We start from the raw sequence: 27,164 nt of genomic DNA on the forward strand, positions 1-27,164 counted from the left end.
CTATTTCTGTTAGCTACATGTTGAGCAGGTTATGTAAATCGGTGGTGTGCGGTTTTATTTATCTGTTGGACATGTTACCACGTCCAATAGCTGTATAACTTCAACCACATTTTTATTTTCAAGGAAATTTAGGACTCTTATATGGCACAATTTCACTCTAGGGGCAGTATTCAATGCTCTTTAGCAAGCGGTGACGGCGAGCAGTGCTGATTGCTCGCCGGTCAGTATTCAACTGACCCCCCCCTGCACACGCTGTTTCCACCTCACTGGGGTTTTACAGCGAGGTGGAAACGGCGTGTGCGGCCGCCAAAACAGCGAGGCACATGGCTAAATGCAGAGGGCTCCATGCATTATCCGCGAACCTCACCGTTTGGGGTAATCCTGGCCGCCGTCTTACTGCGAGGATTCCCCCGGAACGTTGAATAGGGTTAGCAGCTGGCACGGGGGCTAAACGGCGAGGGTGGCTTGTTTTCGGAGATCTTCACCATTTATTCCCCTCGCTGGCCGCATTGAATATGGCTCTCGATGTGTACACCGCTATACAGTTATTGCTGTATATTTTTTTTCATTATACATCTGAAGATTTATCGGTGTGTCTGGTGGGAACAAAAATCTGGCAATGTATGGGTGCAAGTGAATGTGAACCATTTGCTGCTCCCTTATCCTGGAAAACATAAAAATTATTGTTGGGATACATTTGTGTATCAAACTGCTGTAACCATAGTTACATAGTAGTTTAGGCTGAAAAAAGACGTCCGTCCATCAAGGTCAACCAATTTGTCAGAAAAAAACATTGCCTGTTTTCCAGCGTTTGGGAGCAAATGGTTCAGTGTCCTTTTCCTCCTATACATTATCAGACAGATAAATGTGTACCCCTTTTTTTCCCGATCTTCGGTTCAATTTTGCTTATAGAAGCAATATCAAATCGAATCCTAAACTAAATCGAATGTTTTTTGTGTCACTTTTGATCTGCATGCGATTCGATGCATGCTACCATTTTCACAAAATCAAACAGAAAAGTCTACTGTGCAGCCAAGGAAATATCAAATTCGATCTAGTAAATCGAATGTGTACAATGTACCATGAATCTATATCGAATTAGATATCTAATGCAAAAGTACAGATCTAATGCCAAATCGAATGGAAAGATCTAATGCCAGATCTAAAAGAAAATCAAATCTAACATCGAATCAAAAGCAAATCGATGTGTGTGTACAGGGCTTTAGTGTGGTTAGAGAATGCAAGGCTAGAACTATTCATGAAGTTCAAGAAATAAAACATTCTTAAGCCCTGTACACACGCTTAGATTTGCTAAAAGCTGTGTACACATGCTTAGATTTTTCCCTGTTTTCGATTAGATTTTACTTATCGAAGCAAAATCGAATCCACATCGAATGGTTTTTAGGACACTTTCAATCTGCATTCGATTCGATGCACGCTCCCGTTTTCTCAAAATCGAATAGAAAAATCTACTGTGCAGCCAAGGAAATCTCAAATTCGATCTAGTAAATTGAATGAGTACATTGTGAAATCGAAATGAATGCAAAACTACAGATCTAATGCCAAATCGAATGGGATGATCTGGCTGACTATTGCAAGCTGACTATTTTTAGTTTGTCATATTTTAAAGTAGGAATATTTTTAAGTAGGGCGAGAACAGTTACATAGATTAAAGCTTGGACTTATTCTGGACCAACTGTGATGTAACTCCTGTCTCCTTCTCATTACAGGTAACTCATATCATCTATTACACCAGTATTGAAGTAGCTGCTTGCATACTGCTATATTCTATATCTAGGTAACTCATATCATCTGTTACACCAGTATTGAAGTAGCTGCTTGCATACTGCTATATTCTATATCTAGGTTATTATGCAAATATTTTTATAAGATTTGAAAGTGAGTTAGAATTTGTTAGTGGCTGGGATGGAATGTAACCTCTTACCATTTGTTATCTTAAGGTGCATACACACGGGGCAATATGATCGCTGGCAATATATTGCTCAGCAATCATATTGCCCCGTGTCCTGTTTTCATCTGCGACCAGAGATGGTCGCAGATGAAAATGTAAACACTGCTGGGTGAAGAGGCAGTCGCTGGTCGGAGGAGCATGTTCCTCCGACCAGCGACCATTCAGGGGCTGAAAACGGGAGCGCGCACCCAGCGATTTATCGCTGGTGCACACTCTAATCACTGGCAATATGGTCGCTCAGCGACCATATTCCCAGCGATTTCAGCCCCTATCGCCCCCGTGTGTACACAGCATTAGTTTTATTGCTAGTGGAAGAGGGGCTCTGACTGGGTGGGGTCTCAATCAATTAACTTAGAAACAGCTTTAGTATATATTGTGAACACAAGGCTGACCTCAGCCTGGCTGACTATTGCAAGCTGACTATTTTTAGTTTGTCATATTTTAAAGTAGGAATATTTTTAAGTAGGGCGAGAACAGTTACATAGATTAAAGCTTGGACTTATTCTGGACAGAAACTGCCAACCAACTTAACATCTTTGTATCAAAGTGACTCAGAAAGACACCACCAACCCAGAAAACCAAGAGACTGCTTTGAGTGAGCTCACTTCATTCTCACATCATACTACTCCTGACTGCTTAATCTGCTTATTCAGCTGTGATATCACCATTTCTCCATCTGCTAAAACTTTTTGAATATCACTCTTTATGCTTGTACTTGAACTGTCAGTTTTGAAAATGCCCAGCTGTACCTCTAATGACTTTACCTCTCTTGCTGTTCCATTGAGAGTAGGTGTCCCTGATTATTTTATTCTTGGCCCTCTTCTCTATCTCTACATGTCCTCTCTGGGTGAACTTATTTGTTCACTCGACTTCCACTATGCCGAAAATACTAAAATCTACCCCTCATTTCCTGATTGCTCTCCTTCCATCCTAACTCATATCTCCAACTGTCTCTCTGCTGTCTACTCTTGGATGACCCAGCGCTTTTTTAGACTTAAAATATCAAACACTAAGCTGACCTCTTCCAACCCTCCTGCATAAAACCTGACCATCTCTCATCCTCACCTTTTTATGCTCACCTCTCCCCCTTCTGTGTTACCCCTGTCTGTCTAACCCTCCACTTTAGAATGTAAGCTCTCACGGGCAGGGCCCTCTCTCCTCATGTGCCTTTCTTAGAATATATAAACCACTGCCACCCTGATAATTGCTTCAGTGTCCTGTCCCCTGATGCAACTATCCATATTAACCATGTACTTGTCCTAAACTGTCTTGTAATGTAATTTGTTTTGTGTTTGCTCATAACTATGCTCTGTAAAGCGCTGCGGAATTTGTATGCACTATATAAGAAACTGTTAATAAATAAATAAAATAAATGATCTAATGCCAGATCTAATAGATAATCAAATCTAACATCAAATCTAAAGCAAATCTAAGCGTGTGTACAGGGCTTTAAGCTGCCCATACACTGAGCCGTTCGCCCGCATCCGTTCTGTACTATGCGATGCGCGCTCCCGCGCATCACATAGTACGGTACAAAAAGTATGTGCTGCACATTTTTTGTACTAGGTACACATCGTATCGGATCACAGTGCATGAGCATGCACTAGGGATGCGATCCGATACGATGTGTGCTGTTTAAGTCCCAAACGGATCCGTTAAACGGACCGTGTATGGGTAGCTTAAGATTTGATGTTAGATTCGATTTTCTATTAGATCTGGCATTAGATCATCCCATTCGATTTGGCATTAGATCTGTACTTTTGCATTCAATTTCACAATGTAGGCACAATTTTACTAGTTTGATTTAATGGATCGAATTCGAGATTTCCTTGGCTGCACAGTAGATTTTTCTATTCGATTTTGAGAAATCAGGAGCACGCATCTAATCGAATGCAGATCGAAAGTGTCCTAAAAACCATTCGATGTGGATTCGATTTTGCTTCTGTAAGCAAAATCGAATCGAAAACACGGAAAAATCTAAGCATGTGTACACAGCTTTATATTGAGCAAAAAGGTCTCTTTCTTGCAGCCAATTTGGTATCGCCATTGTGCTACAGCAACTGTAATGCTGCATGTGCTCTAAATTGTGATTAGTTTGTATAGATGTTTCCATACAGAAGTGCTCTGTATACAAACAGTGGTTACTAGAGGGAAGATTCACTCTAACAAGGAACCTGACGAACCCCCAGGAGCATCTAAAATGAATTTTAAATGTAATTATGTTGGATTTTCCATACCAGGTAAAAGGTTTTTTTTTTTTTATATATATATAAAAAATGATCAAGGTTGTTTCCATATCTGCAGAATACTATTCAGGGTTCAGGTAAGATAATAAATTGTGTTCTGCCCTTTGTAATGTTAATGTGGTGAGGGGGTTAAGACCAGTGGCGAATCCAGTAGACACACGAGGCACGTGTCTAGGGTAAGCACTTCTCTGGATGCTTGCCTAAATTGTACCACTACTGTACTGTATCATATGCCATCTTGCCTGGAGTGTGAATGGGTACGACATGCACATACCGTCCCTGTAAAATGTACTACTTAGTAAATGTGTATACATGATTAAAAATAAGTCTTAGATCAGTGGTTCCCAAACTGTGCGCCTAGGCTCCCTGGGGAGCCTCGGGACACTTGCAGGGGTGCCTCGGGTTGGTCGTCCAGGACCAATTCAAAATATTTATGATCAATTTTTTCTGGACAAAACCAGTGCTGGTGGCTGCCAATCATAAAATGTGTGCAATATGAATCAAATCCTGCCCTTTACCACATAACTGAACCTAAGAAGCACATATAAACACAATCTACTAGGGGTGCCGTGGAAAAAATCTAATACTCTAGGGTGCCGTGATTAGAAAAAGATTGGGAATCCCTGTCCTAGATAGTGGCTTTTTTATTATCATTACTTCATTATTCCATTAAAATTGGTTATCAGCCCTCATTTGGGTTTGCCAGTTAATGAAAGTAATAAAAATCGTCAAAGGTCTGTTTTAGTTTTTTTTCCGTTTTTTTTTTTGGGGGGGGGGGGGGGGGGGGGTTGGTGGGGTAAAACCTGGTTAAAAACAAGTATTGCCTATTCAGTTGTAAGAGAGAACTGCTGATGTGTCCTAATACATCATTGGTACAGTCGCACCAGGCCCCATGAGACTAGCTTGCATATGAAGTTTTTATTTGCAGTAAATGCACATTAGTCGCAACACAACAGGGTCAATTTACTAAGATGAGAGTTCTATTGAAGCTGGGATGTTTCCCATAGCAACCAATCAGATTCTATCTGTTCTCTTCCAGAAGGTGCTAAATAAATAAGTCAAATCTGATTAGTTGCTATTGACAACATCCCATCTTCAGTAGAACTCCCATCTTAGTAAATTTACCCCAGTAAGTTTTTGAATGTGGACACAAATGTAGCCGCTCCTTTCCAATACTCGTTATGCTCACTTACACACAATATACACAATGAGCTACTTGTGTGTCCATTGTGTTGCAATGGACATACGTGTGAGAACATATCTGTCATTTAACCCTTTGAATGGGTTAAAGGAATTTGTCGAAATAGGTATGAGAATTGCAAAGCAAATCTTTTTATTAACCCTTTGATTACCAACGTTGCTGTGACAGATCCTTGAAATATCGGTTAAAAATGCCAGCGCCGCTCACACAGCAACTGTTCTTTTTTTTGGGGGGGGGGGGGGGGTGCAATATTTAACTAAATTTCAATTCATTGACTTGGCTGTATTTATGTATAACGAACAAACACTCTGAGCGATGCTGGCATTTTTTGCGGATATTTTGAGGATCGCTCCCAGCAACATTGGCACTCAAAGAGTTAAGGTATTGGTGCTGTACTGTGGGGAATGGGATAATTAACTAATATGGAAGTATTGTAAAACATTAGTTTGTATGTGATAGCCCATATCACTTTTGTAAAGTCATAGTACATACAGTACTTTTCCCTTTGCCTTCCCTTTGTTTCTAACCTGTATTTTTAGACTGGACAGGCTTCATATCCATTTAACATATGGCGGGCATTGTGGTCACGATTGTCAATAAGCCCAGTAAGGCTTTCCTATCCCTGCCCATAAGAATTCTGATAGGAGATTGGCCAAACTCTAATTGCTGTAGGTGTGGAACTTGGTCTGAAGATCTACAGTGTACCACTGCCTTTGGGCATGTTCCATAATCCGAGGCTTTTGGCTTCGTTTTGTAACTATTGATTAAACAAATTGGTCAATGATATCCCTTTCACGCCAGAATGGGCTCCATCAATGCGTTGGTGGGTAGACAATGCATTAAATAGTAGACCGCTAAAGGTGCACTGGTCTGTCTGTTGACATAGTAGCTAAAGGGCTATATATACCATTAATGACAGTTTTCTTTTAAAAAAAATTTGAGTTGTAAACATTCCCGGACAAATAAAAACTGGTTTGAGGCACAATGTCAAATGTCCTCTTTCATGGAAGTTTAATAGTTTGTATCCCATAGTTTTCTTATACTTAATTCAGGGGTTCCCTAATGCAGTTCTCAAGACACCCTAACAGCCCAGGTATCAGATACCCATCCTTATGCACAGATAGTATGACCAAACTGAGTGAGGTACTAATTAAGTAACCTTCACTTGAATATCTTCAGTTGCCCCTTGAAGACCGCATTTGGTAACCATGTACTTAGTGGTCTATTTACTAAGCTAAATAAAGTACCAGCCAATCCATTCCCAACTGACATGGCTGTGTTTGATAACTGATGGGAGCTGGTTGGGGGTGCCGGACGAGGTCCTGACAGGCATTTACCCGACGTCGGGATCCCGACTGTCAAAATACCGAAAGCCGTGTTCCCGACGGCCGTCGGCTATTTTTCGTCGTGGGGGTCCACGACCCCCATAGAGGGAGTATGCGAGCCCGCAAGGAGTGACACAGCCAGGAATACAGAGACATAGGGGGAAATTTACTAAAGGAAATTTGTAAAAAATAGGTGTATTTGTATCCAGAAATACACTTATTTTTGACATTTACTATCCCGAAAATACGGCAATTCGTATTCGTATTGATAGCACATCAATACGAATTGCCGTATTTTTGGGATAGTAAATGTCAAAAATAAGTGTATTTCTGGATACAAATACACCTATTTTTTTTACAAATTTCCTTTAGTAAATTTCCCCCATAGTCTACAGCTAGAACATGACAATGAAAATACCGCTTGCAGAGTCTAGATAGAACTGGCTATTTAAGGAGAGTAACAATTGCAAATTGCTACAGATGGGACCAGCGTTAATCAGTGTTTACTCTGGTAATCTGTAATTGAATCTAGAGCCTCATTTTGTGCTATTGCGATTTGGCGTTGCAATAGAGACGCTTCCTGACCCGTTCCAAGGTGTCTCTACTCACTGTCCGCTGTAGGCAGCCAGCAGGAATTCCTGAGCTTTGATTTTGAGGGGATTATTTCCAGCATTGCAAGTACCCCATAGATATGAGGCTATTAAGACATTGGGCCTAATTCAGACCTGATCGCAGAGCAAAGTGGTTCACAAAAAGGGGCAAAGCCATGTGCGGTGCAGGTGGGGCAAATGTAACGTGCAGAGAGTTATTTATTAGTGAGATATTTTATGTGCAGGGTAAATACTGGCTGCTTTATTTTTACACTGCAATTTAGTTTCAGTTAAATAACACATCAGCCAAATCTAACTCTCGCACATATATGCCCTGCGATCAGGTCTGAATTAGGCCCCTTGTGCAATACCTCCCATTACCTGGAGATGTAAAATCAAGCCACTTTGCGGACCCCATAACTGACTATAAAGACAGTGTCAATAATCAGAATGAAAAGGACTGAAGATGAAATCTTAGGAATAGGCAAGGATAACCCCCCGTTTTTGCTGAAGGCAGCAATTATCATGGTTTCATTAATAGACAGGCGATAGTGTTTCTGGTGTGAATGAAGGGGTTTGTCCAGACCTGATCGCTGTTGTGTGAATTTGGTCAGGGAATACGCAGGCGTGCCCATGCATTTACAGGGCTGGTGTATGTAGTCAGTTGCGGCCTTGATCAGCCTGTGTCTATTGCACAGGTAGAGTAGGTTCTGGGTTCTGCACAGACTGGGAAAGTCATTAGATGGTGAGTGAGCTGCGTATGGATTTGCTGGTAGCCGCCGATTGACGTGATTTTTGCAAGCCATCTGCAGACTTGCACAGGGTAGGCTTTAACTCTGTTGGGGCAACAGCTGTGTGATCACAGGACTCTGCAAATTTGCAGATCAATAATCAGGTCTGAATAACCCCTAAGTTAAGTATTTTGGGACAGATTTGTAAGAACTTACCGTTCAAATCCCTTTCTCTGATTCTATCCTGGTGACGCAGTGATACCTGCCTTACGCTCAGTAAGTAATACCGTTTTCATGGTTGTCATGTTGTAATGGTTATGTTAAAATTAATTTGTGCATATAATATTATATTTAAATATATTAAATAAACTGGGGCAGCACGGATGGTGTAATGGTTAGCATTACTGCCTCACAGCGCGAGGTCATGAGTTCGATTCCCACCATGGCCCTAACTGTGCGGAGTTTGTATATTCTCCTCCTTGCGTGGGTTTCCTCCGGGTACTCCAGTTTCCTCCCACAATCCAAAAATATACTGGTAGGCTGAATTTCTGTGTGTGCATGTGGTAGGGAATATAGATTGTAAGCTCCGCTGGGAAATATTCTCTGTAAAGCGTTGTGGAATATGTGTGCGCTATATAAGAAACTGGTAAGAAATAAATGATTAAAGTGGTGATAAAATGAAAGGTAACCAGCCATCCATTCCCTAACTGCTATGTTACAGACTGGGTTAAAAAATGACATTTGGGAGCTGTTGACTGGAGCTTTATCGCCTTCCAATGTATCACCATCGTATCCCTTCATTAGGCTTAATATATCTGCCCCTTTATTAGGTAGAGAATGGATGTAGTGCTCCGTGAACCACGTTCTGTTTACAAACATAAGGCCCATACACACTGAGCGGCTTTGAGCTGAAAGACGCTCAAAACACCAAGTTTGTGCCGCATTCTACTCAAAATTGTAATCCTTGAAGTGGTTACATAGCAGATTATTGTGATAGCGGTAGTGAAGGAACATATTGTTACATAAACCTAACACACATGTGGTGCTACTAATATGTAGCTAGTATTACATTGTTGTTACCAGTATGCCCCATAACGGGAAACAGAAATATACCTCCAAACTCAAACCAGCACAAAATGAAAATACATTTGTTCTAGATTATACCACTTTCACATCGCCGACACGTTTTAAAAAACCGGTATTTTAAAACGTTAATTAAAACGGGTCAGAGCCTTACATTGCCGCAGATTACCGTTTTAAATACCGGTTTATACCCCTTTCACATCGCACTTTTAAAACGGTACATTGCCGTTTTTTTTTTCCCTTTTTAAAACGTTTAAGCCTGCACTGTGAATGCATAGCATTGTACACATTCACATTGCACAAAAAACGGCAAGGAACCGTGTAGGACTCTGCTTTTTACACGGTTCGAAATGCCAGTTAACTTTAAACGGTAAATCGGCTGTGGTGCATTCACAGTGCAGGCTTAAACGTTTTAAAAAGAGAAAAAAACGTCAATTTACCGTTTTAAAAGTGCGATGTGAAAGGGGTATTAAAGGCATGGGGTACAAAGCTTTTGTTGTTGTTCTCCGACATAGCCAGCTTGATTGCATATTCTTGAGCTCCAGCTTCAAAAATCCTGTTTCCGGAGGGAACACTTTTATTATCTTTTCAAAGCATTTGGCTGCGGTCTATCATCATCCCTTCTGTCCTCTCTGAGCTCGCCTTATGTCACCTGCATTATGGTGTGACAGGTGTAGCACCTTAGTCAAACTCCTCACCTGCCACTGTCCTCAGTGTTTCTGCTTTTGTAGATTGTTAGTGACACTTAACTATTAGGTGACCGTGTTCTTGAATCTCCTGTGATAGTGACCATGAGCCTCAATGCTGGGTGGTACATCCTTGTGGCAATTTGTTGCTTTTTTTTTATCTTTTGATGTTTTCATCTACTGTGGAATGACTGTATTATGGGTATAGTAGTTGCATGAATTGATTTTTATTGCTGTAAGGACTTTTAGATTTCAGAAGTTTTTGTATTGTATACCAGAACAATGCTTAATGTCCAGAGCAGGGAGTCCAGTGCTTAACATTTCAAGAGGGATTAAGTTAAAGGATGAAAATACAGAGAGAGAGAGAATTTTTAAGTAAAAGAGCAGCGGTAAATTTCTCGTTTAAAAATGTAGACACTAAAACTAAATAAAGTTGCATGGATTAATTGTTTTGTTACAATAGTAATAAGGAGCAATACCGACCAGGAAGCAGTAAAAGATGTTCTATCAATATAAAATATATATTAAGGGCTCAAATGTATAAAAAAAAATGTATTCAGAAAATAAGACAAGTAAAAATATAAAAATAATTAAGACAAGATTGTCAATAAGAGGTGTATATAAAATTAGTAAGTGCTTATCTTATAAGTGAGGTGGGAGGCTAGGATCAACCAACGCGTTTCGTCCTGTCTGACTTGATGAAAACACGTTTGTGATCCTAGCCTCCCACCTCACTTATTGTTGCTAATGAGGCGGTATGTACTGTAACAGGTTGTTTTTCTAACTGAATTAAAGGTAGAAATGTTGTTATTGCCTCTGACATTCTGTCATTTTAATTTTCCTAAAATAGATGTACCAAATACTTATGTTGCATATGCTGTAAATACCTGTACTCAGAAGCACTACAGCACCTAGCTTTATATCAGTCATTGAAGCTTTTCATCAGATGTTTCCTTTTCCAATAGTGGCATAGTCGGGGTAAAGCCCTGTACGCATAGGGGCATCTGCTGCCTCCGTGCTGAGTGATGGGCTTAAGCAGGACAATATTAGAAGATGTTTTTATTATGTGTATCATACAATGTATTTGATCAAATTGTTCCTATTGTACAAATATATGCCTCGGCGATATGCTTTATTCACTGTACAATTGCATTTATTGTGATATGATTTTCAAAAATTCAAAGGCCGTAAGCCAATTAGCTAAACTTTTTCATTTCTGTAGAATAATAATATCTTGAATAAAAAGCCCAAAAGGACTCGCGCTCATTACTTACAATAAACAGTTATTTAATATTTATTATTTATTTATTTACAGTTTCTTATATAGCGCAGCAGATTCCGTTTGTACAGCATATAAAACTAAAAAAAAAAAAAAATACATTTATTTCCAGCCGGTTAAAGTTTAGTAACAATATGTGTAACTTCCGTCAGCTTTTCTTGGACAGTGCCATCCAGTTCGCAGAGTATGTCATTGGTAGAATTCACAGTAGTAGCGCAGTAATCAGATTTGGCCTTTTTCTTCAGCTTACCTGCAAAATATTTAATAACATTTCATAGAATTGAAGTAACGACTACACAATGAAAACAAAACACAGAGTGCCGGATGTATCAAACTTCAAAAAGTGATCAAGCGGAGAGTGATAGCCAGCCTGTTTATCACTCTCCACTTTATCAGTTTTTGAAGCTTGATACATCTGGCCCTTATTCTTTTTGTATGACATATATTACAAAAGTCATGTTAATTGCTCAGCACCGCCTAAAAAAAAATCACCTTGATATCTACAGCATGGTTGCCTACCTGACCCTCTCCTTCCTTAATGTATGATTGCCATCACCTGTGGTGAAACACCTTTCCTATCAATTACCTAGCTCCCCACAGGTGATGGCAATCCTACATTACCAGGGAAGTCCAGGAACAGAGCATTTTCTCCCTCATGGAGAGGGTCAGGTAGGCAACAGTGATCTACAGCAATGTTGTTGACTGACCCAATATTGCTGCAATTCCACCTAATACCACTAGTTTGCCACAGAGCACTATAACCCCTGCATCCACCATTTCTTGTGGCTTATTTTGAGTTTTCCATTCATCTTTTGGGTTTTTTTTAGCACAAGATTTACATTTTTGTATTGTGCAAGTGCTCCAAGAAAATATATATCTTCATGCATATTGTTGACTTGTCTAACCTTAGGTCTTAAATTGTTGATGTCTGACACAAATAAAAATAATTCACTCATGGCTCTACAAAAGGTGACTTTGTGTTTTATTTTTGCTCCAGAATCTGGGGACACCCAGACTATCACAAAATTAAGGATGACTTTGAAATAGGAATCCTTGATGAACTTAACGCAAGCGGCAGGTGTTGAACTTGTAAGACACCAGCTCCACACTTTCACCTGAGGTTCTGGAAAGTTGGTATGGTCAATGCTGCTAATTATTCTGTACTAAAGAAGCACAGTTCCTTAGGGTTCTTAGCTAAAGCTGAATTGATTATTGGGTATTGCTCAGTAAAATGATGACCAATAATTGATAAAACCTATTTTAGAAGCTCCTTTATGCAGTAACTATGGAAGTTTATATGCAGAATTACTCAAAAACATTCTTATTTCAGAAGCTGCATTGACCAAGCTGATGGCTCCAAAAGACACAAGAGACTTTTGACATTTCGCTTCACCTCAGAGCCTGTTTTTTAGAAAATGTTCATCTCAACGTAGATCATCTATAATTTGAGTAACCAGTAGCTGCTGGCCATCATGACCCTGGGGGTGTGGTATAAATCCCCAGTGGTCATTACTCAGACGTCGGAATCCCGACTGCACAGCGGGGGGAGCGCAATGAAGCCCCTTGCGGGCTTGCTGCGCTCGCCATGCTGCGGGCACGGTGGCGCCTATTTTATTCTCCCTCTATGGGGGTCATGGACCCCCACGAGGGAGCAGTCAGGATTCCGACGTTGTAGTAATGACTGTCGGAATCCCGACTGTCGGGGAGCCGTCCGGCACCCGACCCTGGATAAGGACACCATCTGCAAGGGCACAATTACCCCCTTTTTAAATCCTCATTGACAACAAAAACCTGCAGTATATTCAGGAGAAAATAGGTTACTCTCTTAGGCCCTTATTCTGGTTGGTGCGGCCGGAGCCGCACACGGTGCTCCGGCCGCACAAACCAATCCCCGCCCCCGAGACGGATCGCCACGGCCGTCCGTACACGGACGGCTGGCGATCCGCATAAAAATGGTGGAGGCTACGCCTCCACCATGGTGGGAGCTGCCCCCTGCATTCGATGGTCGTCGACCATCGAAGGCAGGTCCGCACGCCCCAGCAGCTCCCGCAAGCTGAGACCACACGGACAATCGTCCGTGTGGTAGCTTGTATGGGGGCTGAGAGCTGACATCCGGCGACGTCAGCTTTCCGCCCCCATGAGTTGCGTCATGCCCTCATTACCATGCATACGCCCCGCGTTTGCATGGGAACGCCCATGAAACGCGGGGCGTACACATAGGGAAATGAGGGTATGAAGCCCCTCACGCCCCTATACGCCCCCTTTGCGGCGGACGAAATACGTCTGCGGCGAAGGGGGCTGCACATGCGCAGATTGACCTCTGCGCATGTGCAGAGTAAAAACATCGGCGGTACGGCCGCACGCGGGCCGTACCGTCCGAATTAGAATAAGGGCCTTAGTTATCACAATGGGTTCTTCTCCTAACAAGGTTTGACATCATATTCTGTTGGATAGTCTCCAGCAGCGTCAAGGGTTACGGTTACGATTGGCAGTTTCATCCCAAATAACCTTTCATGGAGGTCATTAATATTATACCCGTTGGGCAGGTTCCAGGTTTAAACATGAGCAGTCACCAGTGTGTACTAGACACTAGAAGGCAAGAGATATATGCCAACAGCAGGACATAAGGCAGGGCAGCAGACAAAGTGGTCAAATCCTGACCAAGGTGACACTGTGTGGAGATTCCAACTTCTCTATTTGTTTTCATGTGTTTCCTCCAGGTGCTTCAATTAACTGCCACAATCTTAAAACATACCGGCCAGTCTTCAGATAAAAAATATATCCTAGTGTGTATATGTGTCCATTTGATAGGGTATATCAGTGGCTTCCAAAAGCGGTCTTCAAGTCACCTCAATGCTCCAAGTTTAAGTATAACCATGGGCTCAACACAGACGTTTAAATCAAATCGACTGAGGTACTTTATTAATTAATTAAGCCAAGTCTAGCCAAACATTGATATACAGTTCTTAATACCTGGACCATTGGGGTGTCTTGAGGACCGCGTTTGGGAACCTCTGGGGTATTCTGCAAGCTCCACTGAGGCAACTGATAACTGCAGTATTTGTAAGGTGCTTAAGAACATGTGCGTTATGCAAATAACTGCTAATAAAATAATAATACATTGAAGAAATGACTGACAGATGTTGAGGGGCCATGTCATAAGGAAAAGATCGATTTGATGAAATGTGGTGGTTTATGGAAAATAAGGACTTTGCTAAAAATAGAAAGCATGGTCTCTCTTGAGAGTAGCAATTTGATATTGACTCATCTCTATTAATAAATTCTACTTATATGTCTCTGGCAATTTGTTTGTATTGATCAGTGTTCTGGGACATTTATTACCCCATGTTATTAAAATGATTTTTTTTTTTTTTTTTTCTGCTGCATTCTGTAATTAGCCCAGTCTGACAAAAATCTTTGTATCAGCGAGGCTCACAGCCAGCAGCATTAAAGTGTCCCAAGATTATTAATTCACCCCTTGTGACGGCTATTAAAATCTAATTTGTGTAACTTGAGCAGTTTATAACCATGTCCCCAATTTAGACAAACCACTTATAACTACTGTGTTGGACATGTGCTAATGAATGGGTAAATGTGCCAACTGAAAATGGAAAATGTTTGCGTAGGAAAAACAAAGACATTGGATTATAATTATAACACACTTAATGAATAGCTTTATTATATGTAGTGTATAATAATAACAACAAAAAAACAGTGTATACAATGCACATTTCATTTTTAATAATGATGATTGATAGACAGAAACCCATTTTCTCAACAAGACATATTATTTTCTTGAGTGCTAATTATGATCAGTACAACTGTGTTTTCTACAAGCAACTGGTTCCAAATTGATTAAAGTTAATTATGTTAACAACCTCTGCTCTGTTTCTTTATTCTGAAAAACAAAAGAAGTAACTTCAATTGGTGGTTAGGAATTTGCCTATGGTTTCTACTTAATGTTTATTTCTTTAATCTATATAAAGAACCACTTGACAAGCATGCGCATCCCATTTCATGGCACAATAAGCGCACATTAGCATACAGTGCATATACATGTTCCAATCTGTATATTTTTGCGTATCTCCAATGGCTTTGGCGAGTTACACGCTCAATGGGTCGTTTGTTGCGGGGAGGGAGGGCCGGGGGCGGAGACGGCGCTGGATCATGGGAATGCCTAGTGTTTTATGGGAATCCCCAGGAAAACGCTGGGTTTTCCCATTGGAACGCAGGCAAGCCGATGCCTGCCAGGTGCCCGCCCCATCTTCCAATTTTTGGATGAAAAAGAAGTCTGTTTCGACTGACTTTTATTTCCGAAGGCAGGAGAAATCATTTGATGATCGGGGACATGATTTCTCCTGCTAATGGCCACATACCCTCTCATGGTACCAAAGGGATTCAACAGCGTGGGCTCATTCCGAATGAGTCATTCGGGCAAGCAGCGTTTCAGCGCTCAGTAAGCAGCGATTTTCTCTGTTTACCGTGCCAAGTAGAATCAGGCCCTTGGTGTCTGTTTGGTCTTTTTGAAGTGACATGGGAGTGATGATGGTGTGTAGTTAGCGATCTATGCTATTTTAGAGTTGAAGCCTCTTTCAGGTTGAGGTTGATATCTTGCAGTTAGCATGGGCACTGGACACTGGCATCAAGAGAAGGGGCAGGAACTAATCCCCCCCCCCCCCACACACACACACATATACACATAGAACCACCCACAATGTATTTTCTTAGCCCAGCAAGCATGTTTTTGCTTTGCAGAGTCATTTTCGCAGTGAAATCTATGGAAAGATGGACTGTACAGTGAAAGCAGAGATTCTGACTCTCTTTTACACATGCGCCATCTTTCCGAATATCACTAAGCCGATGGCGCTACTTAGGAAGGTACTGCTTGCCAGAGCCAGGTAATATACTGGTTACACCCTCCTCCCTCCCTCCACTGGGAAATCTTCTCCTGGCTGAGGGACAAATGGCTTCACAGGGTCACACAGCAAATGTATATATGATTTATATTTTAGGTAAGGGCGTGGGGGGGGAGGCTATGTCATCCTTGTGGCACACGCTCCAGTACCTGGGCCCAGCAAACCTCTATCTGGCCCTGAGCATACTGCAAGGGTCTAGACTAATAATCGGGGTTTGCAGCTATGTACAGAAAAGCAATGAGACTTAAGGAAATGCTTCCCACTCAAAGCCGCCCGGATCCTAGAAATACTGAATTCGCATTAGCATAAGTAGTAACTCTGGCTTCTGGGGCATCATGCAAAAACAGTCACTTTGCGTCTGACTCAGAATCCTAAATGGCATAATTGGGCTGCTTACACCTCAGGATGATGTGTTCCCGGCTGACAGGCCAACATAGCACATGGTGCGTACACATTTATTTGCGTACACACTGCATGATGCAGGGGTAAGACAACAAAATGTGCCATGCTGAGAGAGATTCAGCCCATTGGTTTGTGATCTAGATCTGAAGCACATTGGGTTATGCAGCTAGAAAACAATCCAAAGCACAAGAGAATATCCATCTCTGAGTGAAAAGAAACCAAAACATAAAGTTATGGAGTGGCCTAGTTAAAGTCCTGGCCTGTATCTAACTGAGTGAGACACAGATGGAGCCGCTGCCATCCTTGACCGGCACTCGACAGATCCCTTTCACTGGCGAGCGCCGGCGATAGAGACTGGGGCGCGCGTGCGTCTCACCCTCACGCCTGTCCCAGTATCGCCGTGGCTGGGCAGCGTCTCCCTGCCCGTCTCCGCTTCAGGGAGACGCTACCCAGTTCGGCGGGGGTGTCGTGGTAGTGAGGGGGACCGGCGGCGATGGCGGGGGGAAGCAGCGGGGACCCTCGCCAAGCTCCGTTGCCAAGGGGCGCGCGATTGTCTCATGCGCGCACGCCCCTTGCAGTAGCCGCCCACTGGTTGGGGCATGGCGGTAGAATCGCCATCCCCTGCAAAGATGAGCCCGGCTACATCTGTACTGTACCAGGAAGTTCATGCTTGAAACCCCTCTAATGTTTTATATTCAGTATTGTTTCGAGATCAGAGAGGTGGGACAAATATTCAAAAATAGAGAGAAAATAATCAGGAAGGGTAAAAAACTTTTACATGCTCTAATGTAGGGAAGGTATTGGAAAAAGATTCTAACAAACGATGTTGCGCTCGGTGTGTTTTAGCAGCCCTGTAGTGGTGAATAGTTGCAGAGGTATTTTGCTGTGAAGCAAGAAAATACTGGGCGCTTGTGGGGAGGAGAAGGGAAGGGAAACAGGGGTAGGTGAAGGAGTTGAGAGACTGTGGTTAATAGAGATGGAGGAGAGAGGTAAGAATAAGCAAAAGGACAATAAGAATTAAAGATAATAATGAGAATCAAAATAAAAATGGGACTAAAAATAAAAAATAATAATAAGAAAAATAAATAAAAATAATAATAAAAATAAAAATAAATTAAAATAACAAATATGCGCTGATGTTTACACTCTCTTGAGTGAATGTTTTAGTGAGAGGCAGCAGTCCAGAGCGTCACACTAACTAAGCTAGTCTAACCCTTGCATCTGACCTGATATACAGGGGAAGGCAGCGGCGTATCTCCGATCTGTGGCTTCCGTGTGCGGCAGGCGGCTTCCGGTGACGTCACCTTCGTTCAGACTTGCGGCGTTTAGCTTGGGGTGAGCGGTGCGGCACCCCTTTAGTAGCTGTCCTGCTCCTTCTCTCAATCCAACGCGTTTCGCATCCAGTAGGATGCTTTTTCAAGGAAAATTTTTATTTTTAGTCCCATTTTTATTTTGATTCTCATTATTATCTTTAATTCTTATTGTCCTTTTGCTTATTCTTACCTCTCTCCTCCATCTCTATTAACCACAGTCTCTCAACTCCTTCACCTACCCCTGTTTCCCTTCCCTTCTCCTCCCCACAAGGTCCCAGTATTTTCTTGCTTCACAGCAAAATACCTCTACATGCTCTAATGTGTTCTTTGGATGTGTTTATGCTTTAATGGAATACAGTGGAATGTTATAAAAAAAATGTTACAATGGGAAATGAAAGATGGTAAATTAAAGCTGTTTGAAATGATTCAGCAACAACAAGAAAAAGAACAAGACATTTTAAAATAAAAACTTATGAACGATCAGAAAGAATGTAAACATAACGAAGATAAATATATAAAGGGATAGCAGAAAAACACACACATGAGAAACTAGCCATTAATTACCTTAAACATGTGTAGTGTATATTAGAGTGGGATCAGCTAAGGTTTGAGTACTTCTGCGATTATTAGAGGTTATGGGTGACATTTAATAGGATGAGAGATTCAGAAAGTGAGAGATATGGTAAGAAATCTCCCAGTTTTTTTTTAAAGCGGCAATCATTTACACTGCAAACTGTTTGATTTTGAAGTGTAAATGATTGCCGCTGTAAAAAACCTGGAGATTTCTTACCAAATCTGTCACTTTCTGAATCTCTCATCCTATTAAATGTCACCCCATGTATGTGCAGGATCTGTACATATGATTGACATGCTGCACCATTTGGGGGATGGTGCTGGGGATCATTCTATAGTTATAAGCTGCCTGACTGAGCAGTTCTGATCTCATTCTGAGTAATCTGAAGCTCCCTCAGAGGACAGAGTGCTGCTACTATTGTGATGGGAGATCCGATGTTGCATCTTTGGATGCAGCACTGATAAGCCACACCCCATCTGACAAGGCCATGCCCCTTTTTAGGCTGAGCAATTTTGACAGTATAAATGTAAGGAGGTATGGTATATTAAATCTTGATGACCCATCAGTTACTGCCAGAAGCATGAAATGCACTGTGGAGAGTAAAGATGCCCACAAGGGGGCAGTGTCTGTGAGTCTCTGACAACTGAATATAAAGGGGAGAAAATCAGTCCTACCAGCTTCAGGAAGAGATTACTGCGCTCCTACTGTGCCTGTACTGATAAAACTGATCTACCAAGAAAATGCAGCAGTGGAAAGACCTTTACTGCAAATACACTGAAAGCCTAAAAGCTGCTGCAACAGACTTAAGGGTTTATTTACTAAGATGGGTGTTCTTTTGAAGATGAGATGTTGCTATGGGAAACCAATAAGATTTTATCTATTATCTTCTAGGATGTGCTAAATAAATAAGAAGTATATTCTGATTGGTTTTTCCATAGCAACATCCCATCTTCATTAGAACCGCCACCTTAGTAAATAAACCCCTTAGACATTGGGACACCAGACTTGTAGAGTTAAACTGCCATCAGCTTGTGAACTGAATTTGGCTCAGATATCCTCTGTGCAGATGGAACCATAACAATTAGGTGACCAAAACAAAAGTATGTCAATAAGATATTGGGTCCCATATTGGGCCTGATTCAGAGCTTTACACAAAGCTGTTCAGCTCCGATGTAGACTGAGCTGTGCATATGCAAACCTCTGTGATTGACATGCTGCAGCATTTTGGGGAGGCAAGGCCGGACCCCCCTAGTTATGCTGATGCCAGGGTCTGCATCCTGTGTCACAGATGTCCTGGCACCAGCAGAGGCGTTCCGGCAGTTATTCTAAGTAAGCTTAAATTTAGATGGACAATGACTGTGACCATCATAACTAATGGTGATCCGATGCTGTGCCTTTGCTTGCAACAGTCCGATTGTCGGGTGGCGTCTTTATTAATCAGACCCCTCCTGCCTCATTAGCATATTTCCACATCACTGATGCATGTTTGGACACAGCAGTGAAGCAAATAGCATCCACCTCTAAATCTTGCCCTTAGTGTGGCCAGTAATTTTTACATGACTGTGGAAGTGACTATGGGGTAGATTTATTAAGCTCGGTGATAAAGTGTATGGTTTTTATCACTGGCCAATCAGCTCCTACCTGTCATTTTCCAAACCAAGCCTGTAACTTCACAGTTGACTGGCCGGTTAGAAAAACCAGACCCCTAAATCTTGTATGAACTTAGAACTTTGGGTTACTACACTGTATACTTGCCTACTTTTGAAAACTAGTTTCAGGGAGATTATAGTTGGTAGTATAATTTTGCACAGTGCCCCATTGAGGGGGCGTGTCATGCTCCACCCAAAGGGTGTATCTAGTTCCATATATGGGGAGATTGTGAAAAGATATTGTAAACGTGGCACCTAGACGCGTGGGTGTGTACTGCTACATCTGAGAGGAATCTTTTACAATGACTTATATCCAACTGTAGATGATCCCAAAGCTGTTAGTAAGAGATACTATACTTGGTAAAGTGCTGGGAAATGGTGCTGATGATTCAGTGTAAATGTATCTGACTCTCATTATTTTTCCACAAAAAATGTAACAGTGTAATGTGGGTTAGGTGAAATGAGGGAGATTGCTAGACTAATGAGGGAGAGAGGGAGATTGCTGCTATGTCAGGGAGTCTCCTGCAGAATGCAGGAGGGGAGGCAACTTTGCTACATTGTCATTTCCGCGTTCCATTTGGGACCACAAGCACAGCAGAACTGCCACCACCCTGCAGCAGGAAATAACATTACTCGTTGCATCATTTTTCATTACTACTTTTATCATCAGCGCATTTCAGTTTCTGTATCTGAAGAAGCGGATAGTGATCGCTGAAATGTGCATTACTTTGGAAAATGACACTTGTTTTGACCTATTAGGTGAAATCTGCTCCAAATACCCGAATTTCTGTATAAATAATAAACTTTGCAAGACATAGGCATTTGTAGGATTAGTCTCTCTAACCTTAACTATCACCTGACTATTATTCCCACTACAAAGAGACAGATATCAAGAACATACTGGAACATACTGTATACAGTAATTAACTCTTTGATCTTGTAAACCGGAGGTCTGAATTTATTTGGGTATATGGTTGTAATATAATATATATATATTGTCTATAATGCATAACGGATTGTGTCATATTCTGTAATGTGCATTACCGTGTGTGTGTGTCATAATGTGTAATGGGCATAACGGATTGTGTCATATTCTGTAATGTGCATTACGTTGTGTGTGTGTCATAATGTGTAATGGGCATAACGGATTGTGTCATAGTCTGAAATGGGCATCACTGTGCGTGCCATACTGTGTAATGAGCATTACGGTGTGTGTCATAATATGTAATGGGCAATACAGTGTGCAGCAATGTGTAATGGGCATAATGGTGTGTTCTATAATGTGTAATGGGCATAATGGTGTGTTCCATAATGTGAAATTCATCTCGCATCTTCCGTCTACTGCAGGTGGGCATGTGTGCCCAAAATGCCAGGGCCAATTTCTGGTCCCAGTCCGGCCCCTGGTAGTGTACAAGGATATCCTCAAATATTTTCTCTCTCTTCACTTTCATGCTGAATACTCCTAACCCTTTGTCAGCATCATGAATCCCACCAGGTACCTTTGCAACCTGGTGGACCATTATGCAATAGATCACTCCTAACCTTGTGTATTACTGCCTATTTCCCTATAGATTGTAAGCCTGCGATCAGGGCCCTCCTACCTTTATGAGTGTCTGTTATACACAGCTTTGTTTTTTTTTGCACTGTTGTTTCTAATTTCGGTACTTATGTAATATCTGGGCTCCAGTTTTTCTTATGAGACCGCGTCCCCTCGCGGGGCTGGCCACGCTTCGGGCACGGTGGCTCGCCGCGCTCGCCACACTATATAAAATCAACTCCATGCGTAGTTGGATAGTAGGGGTATGAAAAAATGGGGTGCATTTAACATGGGAGCCCAGATAATACATAAGTACCCTAATTTTAAAGTGCAATGGAATTTGCTGAACTATATAAGATACTGTTCATAAATGAAAAATGAATTAGTGTTGGCCCATTTTTTCAAGCAGAAAACATATTTTAAAAAATCCCTCAATGCCGGATTCAGAGGAACTCCTACATGAGGCTTGTGCCACACAGAACTGGATTTATGTCATTTAGGCTCAGCAAGTCTTTGGTACTTACTACCAGATGCTACAAGCAGTGGTGTAACGACTGTAAGGCAGCCCCAGCTTCCGCTTGGGGGAGCAAGCGGCGGTGGGGTCTGTGTGGGGTTGCCGGCACTCGCTCAAATCACTGACATGCTGCTGCCTGCCGCTGCCCACTGGCAGAGCACCGGAGGCGAGTCAGCCGCAGTGCGGCCATGGCAGAGACGACAAATCCCCCCCACTGATTCAATTGACTGTACACAGAGCCGGCTATTGGCTACTGTGTACAGGATGGGCGGGCTGATGGGCGTGCTAGGGCGGCCTGGGATGCATCGGAGCCAAGGAAAGCAGCAGTGTCTGCTGGTCTCTCGTCCTCTATCCAGCTTCACCTTCTCCGTTATGCATGTGACGTCATCACGTCACATGCGGGGGAAACACGCTGGAGAGGAGTCCGGGTGGGAGGGGCACCACAAGCTTTTTGGCAGGGGGGAGCAAAGTTTATAGTTACGCCAAGGGCTACAAGCTAGGATGGTGCAGTCCAGAGAAAGTGGTTTCCATGAAAATCTACTTTAGGGTACAATATGTCATGTTGCGTGGCAACTCTAAAAGCAAATGTAGAGTTTCTGGATTGTATGTCGTGCCTTGCATTATCTGTAAGTGCTGTAGGAGTAAGTGTATTGTGAACAATAGGTTATTGTTAATATGTAACGTTTATGCACTACAGAATGGAAAGATGAATCCCTGACTTTCTACTACAGAAAGGCCAACATGTAGCTCTGAAAGGTAAAATGGAAATCCACAGGCTGAGTGAAATATTAAATCCCTGCTTGGAAAAGTGCACTAGTACACAGACATTCCATTCATACAGTAATTAGAAAAATATCAAAAGGGTGCAATGTACTTACACATTGAACAGTGCTATGTCTCCCAGCGCTGTTCAGTGGTGCATCAAAAATTCATAATACAGTAGATGTCAAAGAACAGATGAGCACAAGATATTCTGTCTCTGTTATTCTGGCTCTGTTATACCAAACTTTAAAAAAATAAGTTGTCTGGGTAGATTTATTCATTTTGCAATGTTCAATGTTACAGGAAAAGATGTCTGCATTATACAAATAGAACATACAGTAAACGAAAAAGTACAATTGAATTAATAAGAGCCATGTAAATGCATTAATGCACATGGAGCCTGTGTATATAATCTAATTGTGTATTATATTTTTACCCCTTAATGTTATCCCTGAGGAAGCTAGGTTCAGGCGCCACACACTGGAGGTTCCTGCTCATCTTGTAGGGACACACTCCCCTACGAAGGTCTGTAGCCTTTGTCCAGTTACCTGTGTCACATCGGAATGCGGTCATTCGTCAGAATGCATTTAGGTCTACAGTCATTAGGTCGACCCCACTAGGTCGACTGGCAGGAAGGTCGACCTGACTTAAGGTCGACATGGGTCAAGGTCGACATGACTTAAGGTCGAATTTGCATAAAGGTCGACATGAGGAAGGTCGACTGGTCATAAGGTCGACATGGGTTTTTCACTGTTTTTTGAGCCGACATGTGCCGACAGGCGGTATTTCATGCCCTACCATCCACTAGGGCGTGGTGGGAGAATAAAATAGTGTGCCGAGCGCAGCGAGGCACCGTGCCCGAAGCATAGCGAGCGAAGCGAGCGATGCGAGGGTCCGATTCTCATTGCCAACTGTGTCCATGTCGACTGTGTCGACATTCGGATCAAAAAACAGTGAAAAACCCATGTCGACCTTATGACCAGTCGACCTTCCTCATGTCGACCTTTATGCAAATTCGACCTTAAGTCATGTCGACCTTGGCCCATGTCGACCTTAAGTCAGGTCGACCTTCCTGCCAGTCGACCTAGTGGGGTCGACCTAATGACTGTAGACCTAGAATCATTCTGACGAATGATCCCAACCCGTCACATCACAGTGGTTGGACCAACCGTATTCTGGGTTTTGGATGCATTGTACTTGCAGTCTTTGTACATAAACCTGATGGTGTACTACATACACATATAGTGTGTGAGGGGTAGGGTTACCAACTCATCCCTTTATTTCGGGACACATATTAATTACACAGGTTCCATGGCAGTTTAAAACCAGGTGAAATGGAGTCTGAAAGTGTGGCAGTTTAAAACCAGGTGAAAGCCAGCCACAGAACCTGTGTACTTAATATCCCGAATTAAAGGGCTGAGTTGGTCACCCTAGTGAGGGGTTTGTGCAGGCGCATGTGCAGAACGGGTCTTGTAATATCACTCACAGCCCCATGACAACTGCAACATTATTGGCATGCTACGGCAGTTTATAGGTGTGATGGATCTAAGGTCTGTGTCATCGGACACAGACTTACTGGAGCTGGGTGTCGGGATCTGATGGCCAAGTAAGATTCAGGTTATACAGGCTGCTGGTGCCCCCCCCCCCCAAAAAAAAATTGTGAATCACAACCAATGGTCGCAATGGTTGTGATGGTGAACTGAGGCTGTGTCCTCCGATGCAGCAATCGGATCTTGCAATTGCATGCAGAATTCATCCACCTCCTACAGCTCCTCCTGCTGCATTTGCATTTTACTCATGGTAGACTGTCACTAGTTGACCACAGGAAAGTCGACATTCAGTCGGTCAGTGACGGCTAACCTCGACACTCCAGCTCCATTTTTTTGCATAGCCAAATAGCAAAACCGTATAAGAGCATGCTGGGATGTGTAGTACAACAACAGCTGGAGTGTCATCGTTAGCCAACCCTGCATTAGGTCGACCACTGAAGGTTGACAGCCGTCATGTGCCGACAGGCGGTATTTCATGCCCTACCATCCGCTAGGGCGTGGAGGGAGAATAGAATAGTGTGCTCGGAGCATGGCGAGTGCTGCGAGCTCTGCGAAGGGACACGGTGGCCTGATACGGTGTCCATGTTGACTCTGTCGACATTCGGCACAAAAGAACATGATAAACCCATGTTGACTGTCGACCTTCCCCATGTTGACCTAATGCTTGTGTTGACCTAACGACCCTGTCGACATAAAGCCATGTCAACATTCAGTGGTCGATCTAATGCATTTCGACCTTCCTGTGGTCGACCCAATGATCCCAACCCTTAATTATATGTAACTCCACAGCTGCTTCCTTGTGCACTTTCTGACAAGCAGGCCCATGATACAATATTTGTCAAACTTAGATTTTTATATAGTTTTTTTAACCCAGTTTTTTTCCTATATAAAGTTAAAATATATAATGCTTTATGAGTTTTTCTTCGTTTGCTTAGTGGACTGCGGAGTAATATTCCAGATTTGGAAGGCTTCCTAAAGTGGAGACAAAAATATCACATAAAACAATGGTGCCCAAACTGTGTGCCTAGGCACCCTGGGGTGCCACTAGGATCTTGCAGGAGGTCCTCAGGTTGGTTGTCCAGGACCAAATCAAGGGGTAGATGTATGAAGCAGTGATAAGAGAAGTGATAAAGTGGCTGGTGCTTTATCACCAGCCAATCAGCTCCTAATTGTCCCTTTTTAAACCCAACCTGTAACTTAACTGTCAGGAGCTGATTGGCCAGTGATCAAGTACCAGGCGTTTTATCACTTCTCCTCCCTTATCACTGCTTCATACATCTACCCCCAAATTATTTATGGTCAAAGTGATAGGCAAAACCAGTGCTAGTGTCATCCAATCTGACAGGTGGACAATCAGAAGCACAATTGTACATGACCCTAAGGATGACAGGTAGGCTTGCGGCCTAGAGGCTCCTGATTGGCCGCTAGGCGCAGCAAGCCGGCTAATATCGCTATTCGGGGGCGGAGCCGCACAGTGTAAACAAAGACACTGTGCGGCTCCTGCTCAGTCCGTCTACGTTCAGGTAGTCGGTTTGTTTTTTTGCCAAGACCCCGGGGAACCTACATGGAAAGAAGAGGACGTGATCTTCGTCAAGTATAAGTAGAATTTCCTTTCACAGGTACCCCTATGGACACCGGACCCCCAGACCAGGAGCGCAGAACTATGGACACCGGACCCAGGGACCTACCTACCAGACCAAGATAGGTAAGTATCAGTATGCATGGGCTTTGGATGAAATAAAGTTTTATTTTCAATGTGTGTCAGTGTGTTTATTTTAATACTGTGGAACTACAAGTGCCAGTGGACCCTTTAATGCCCTGCATGCTGGGACTTGTGGTTCTCCAAGCGGGGGAGGTTTGCTGGGACTCATATTTCCACAGTATTAGACAATAGTTAATTCATTTTTTTTTACACCATTTTATCAGCCCCGTGGCCACCGCTCCAGAGTCACCGGGGACAGCACCAGGCTTCAGCCTGGCCAGGTAAGTCCTGAAGGGAGGGACCCCTTTATTGGGGGGGTCCCCACTTCCCCAGGCCAGGCTGACTGATCGGTAGGGTTAATGCTTTGGCCGGGGGGACTTGTACAAAAAGTCTCCCCCCAGCTGTGGCATTACCCTGCTGGGTGATTGGGCCTGGGGCTGGTTCTTAAAATACGGGGGACCCCTAGTCATTTTGTCCCCCACATTTTGGGAACCAGACACGGCCCTGGAGCCTGGGGCTGGTTTTAAAAAAAATAGCGAAGCCCGACTTCAATTGTTTCCTGATTTTTTTAATACCAGCCCCGGCTCTTTCAGCCTCGTGCTGGTTACGGCCGTGGCGGCGGCACCCCACGCCGCTTTTTTATTTTATTTATTGATTTTTCTATTTTTTTCACACACTGCAGCCTGCACGGATCTGACTGATCCGTGCAGACTGCCTATACTGGAGCTGGGTGTCGGGATCTGATGGCCAAGTAAGATTCAGGTTATACAGGCTGCTGGTGCCCCCCCCCCCCAAAAAAAATTGTGAATCACAACCAATGGTCGCAATGGTTGTGATGGTGAACTGAGGCTGTGTCCTCCGATGCAGCAATCGGATCTTGCAATTGCATGCAGAATTCATCCACCTCCTACAGCTCCTCCTGCTGCATTTGCATTTTACTCATGGTAGACTGTCACTAGTTGACCACAGGAAAGTCGACATTCAGTCGGTCAGTGACGGCTAACCTCGACACTCCAGCTCCATTTTTTTGCATAGCCAAATAGCAAAACCGTATAAGAGCATGCTGGGATGTGTAGTACAACAACAGCTGGAGTGTCATCGTTAGCCAACCCTGCATTAGGTCGACCACTGA

At 42.8% G+C, this 27,164-nt stretch overlaps 1 protein-coding gene across 3 annotated transcripts in view; it reads right to left on the reverse strand.

Annotated features, from left to right (window-relative positions):
• Positions 1-9,680: 9,680 nt before the first annotated feature.
• SHISAL2B (shisa like 2B) overlaps positions 9,681-27,164 on the reverse strand; it is a 57,701-nt gene continuing 40,217 nt past the window's right edge. The window contains exon 4 of one of the 3 annotated variants that reach the window (XM_083153079.1): positions 9,681-11,363. In XM_083153079.1, the coding sequence (XP_083009205.1) occupies positions 11,230-11,363 (134 nt within the window). In that variant the 3' untranslated portion in view covers positions 9,681-11,229. The remainder of the gene's footprint in view (positions 11,364-27,164) is intronic. The other 2 variants (XM_083153059.1, XM_083153069.1) reach the window with 2 other exon arrangements.

The sequence above is a fragment of the Crinia signifera genome, chromosome 1, assembly GCF_055691185.1.
Source record: "Crinia signifera chromosome 1, ASM5569118v1, whole genome shotgun sequence".
NCBI classification, from domain to species: domain Eukaryota; kingdom Metazoa; phylum Chordata; class Amphibia; order Anura; family Myobatrachidae; genus Crinia; species Crinia signifera.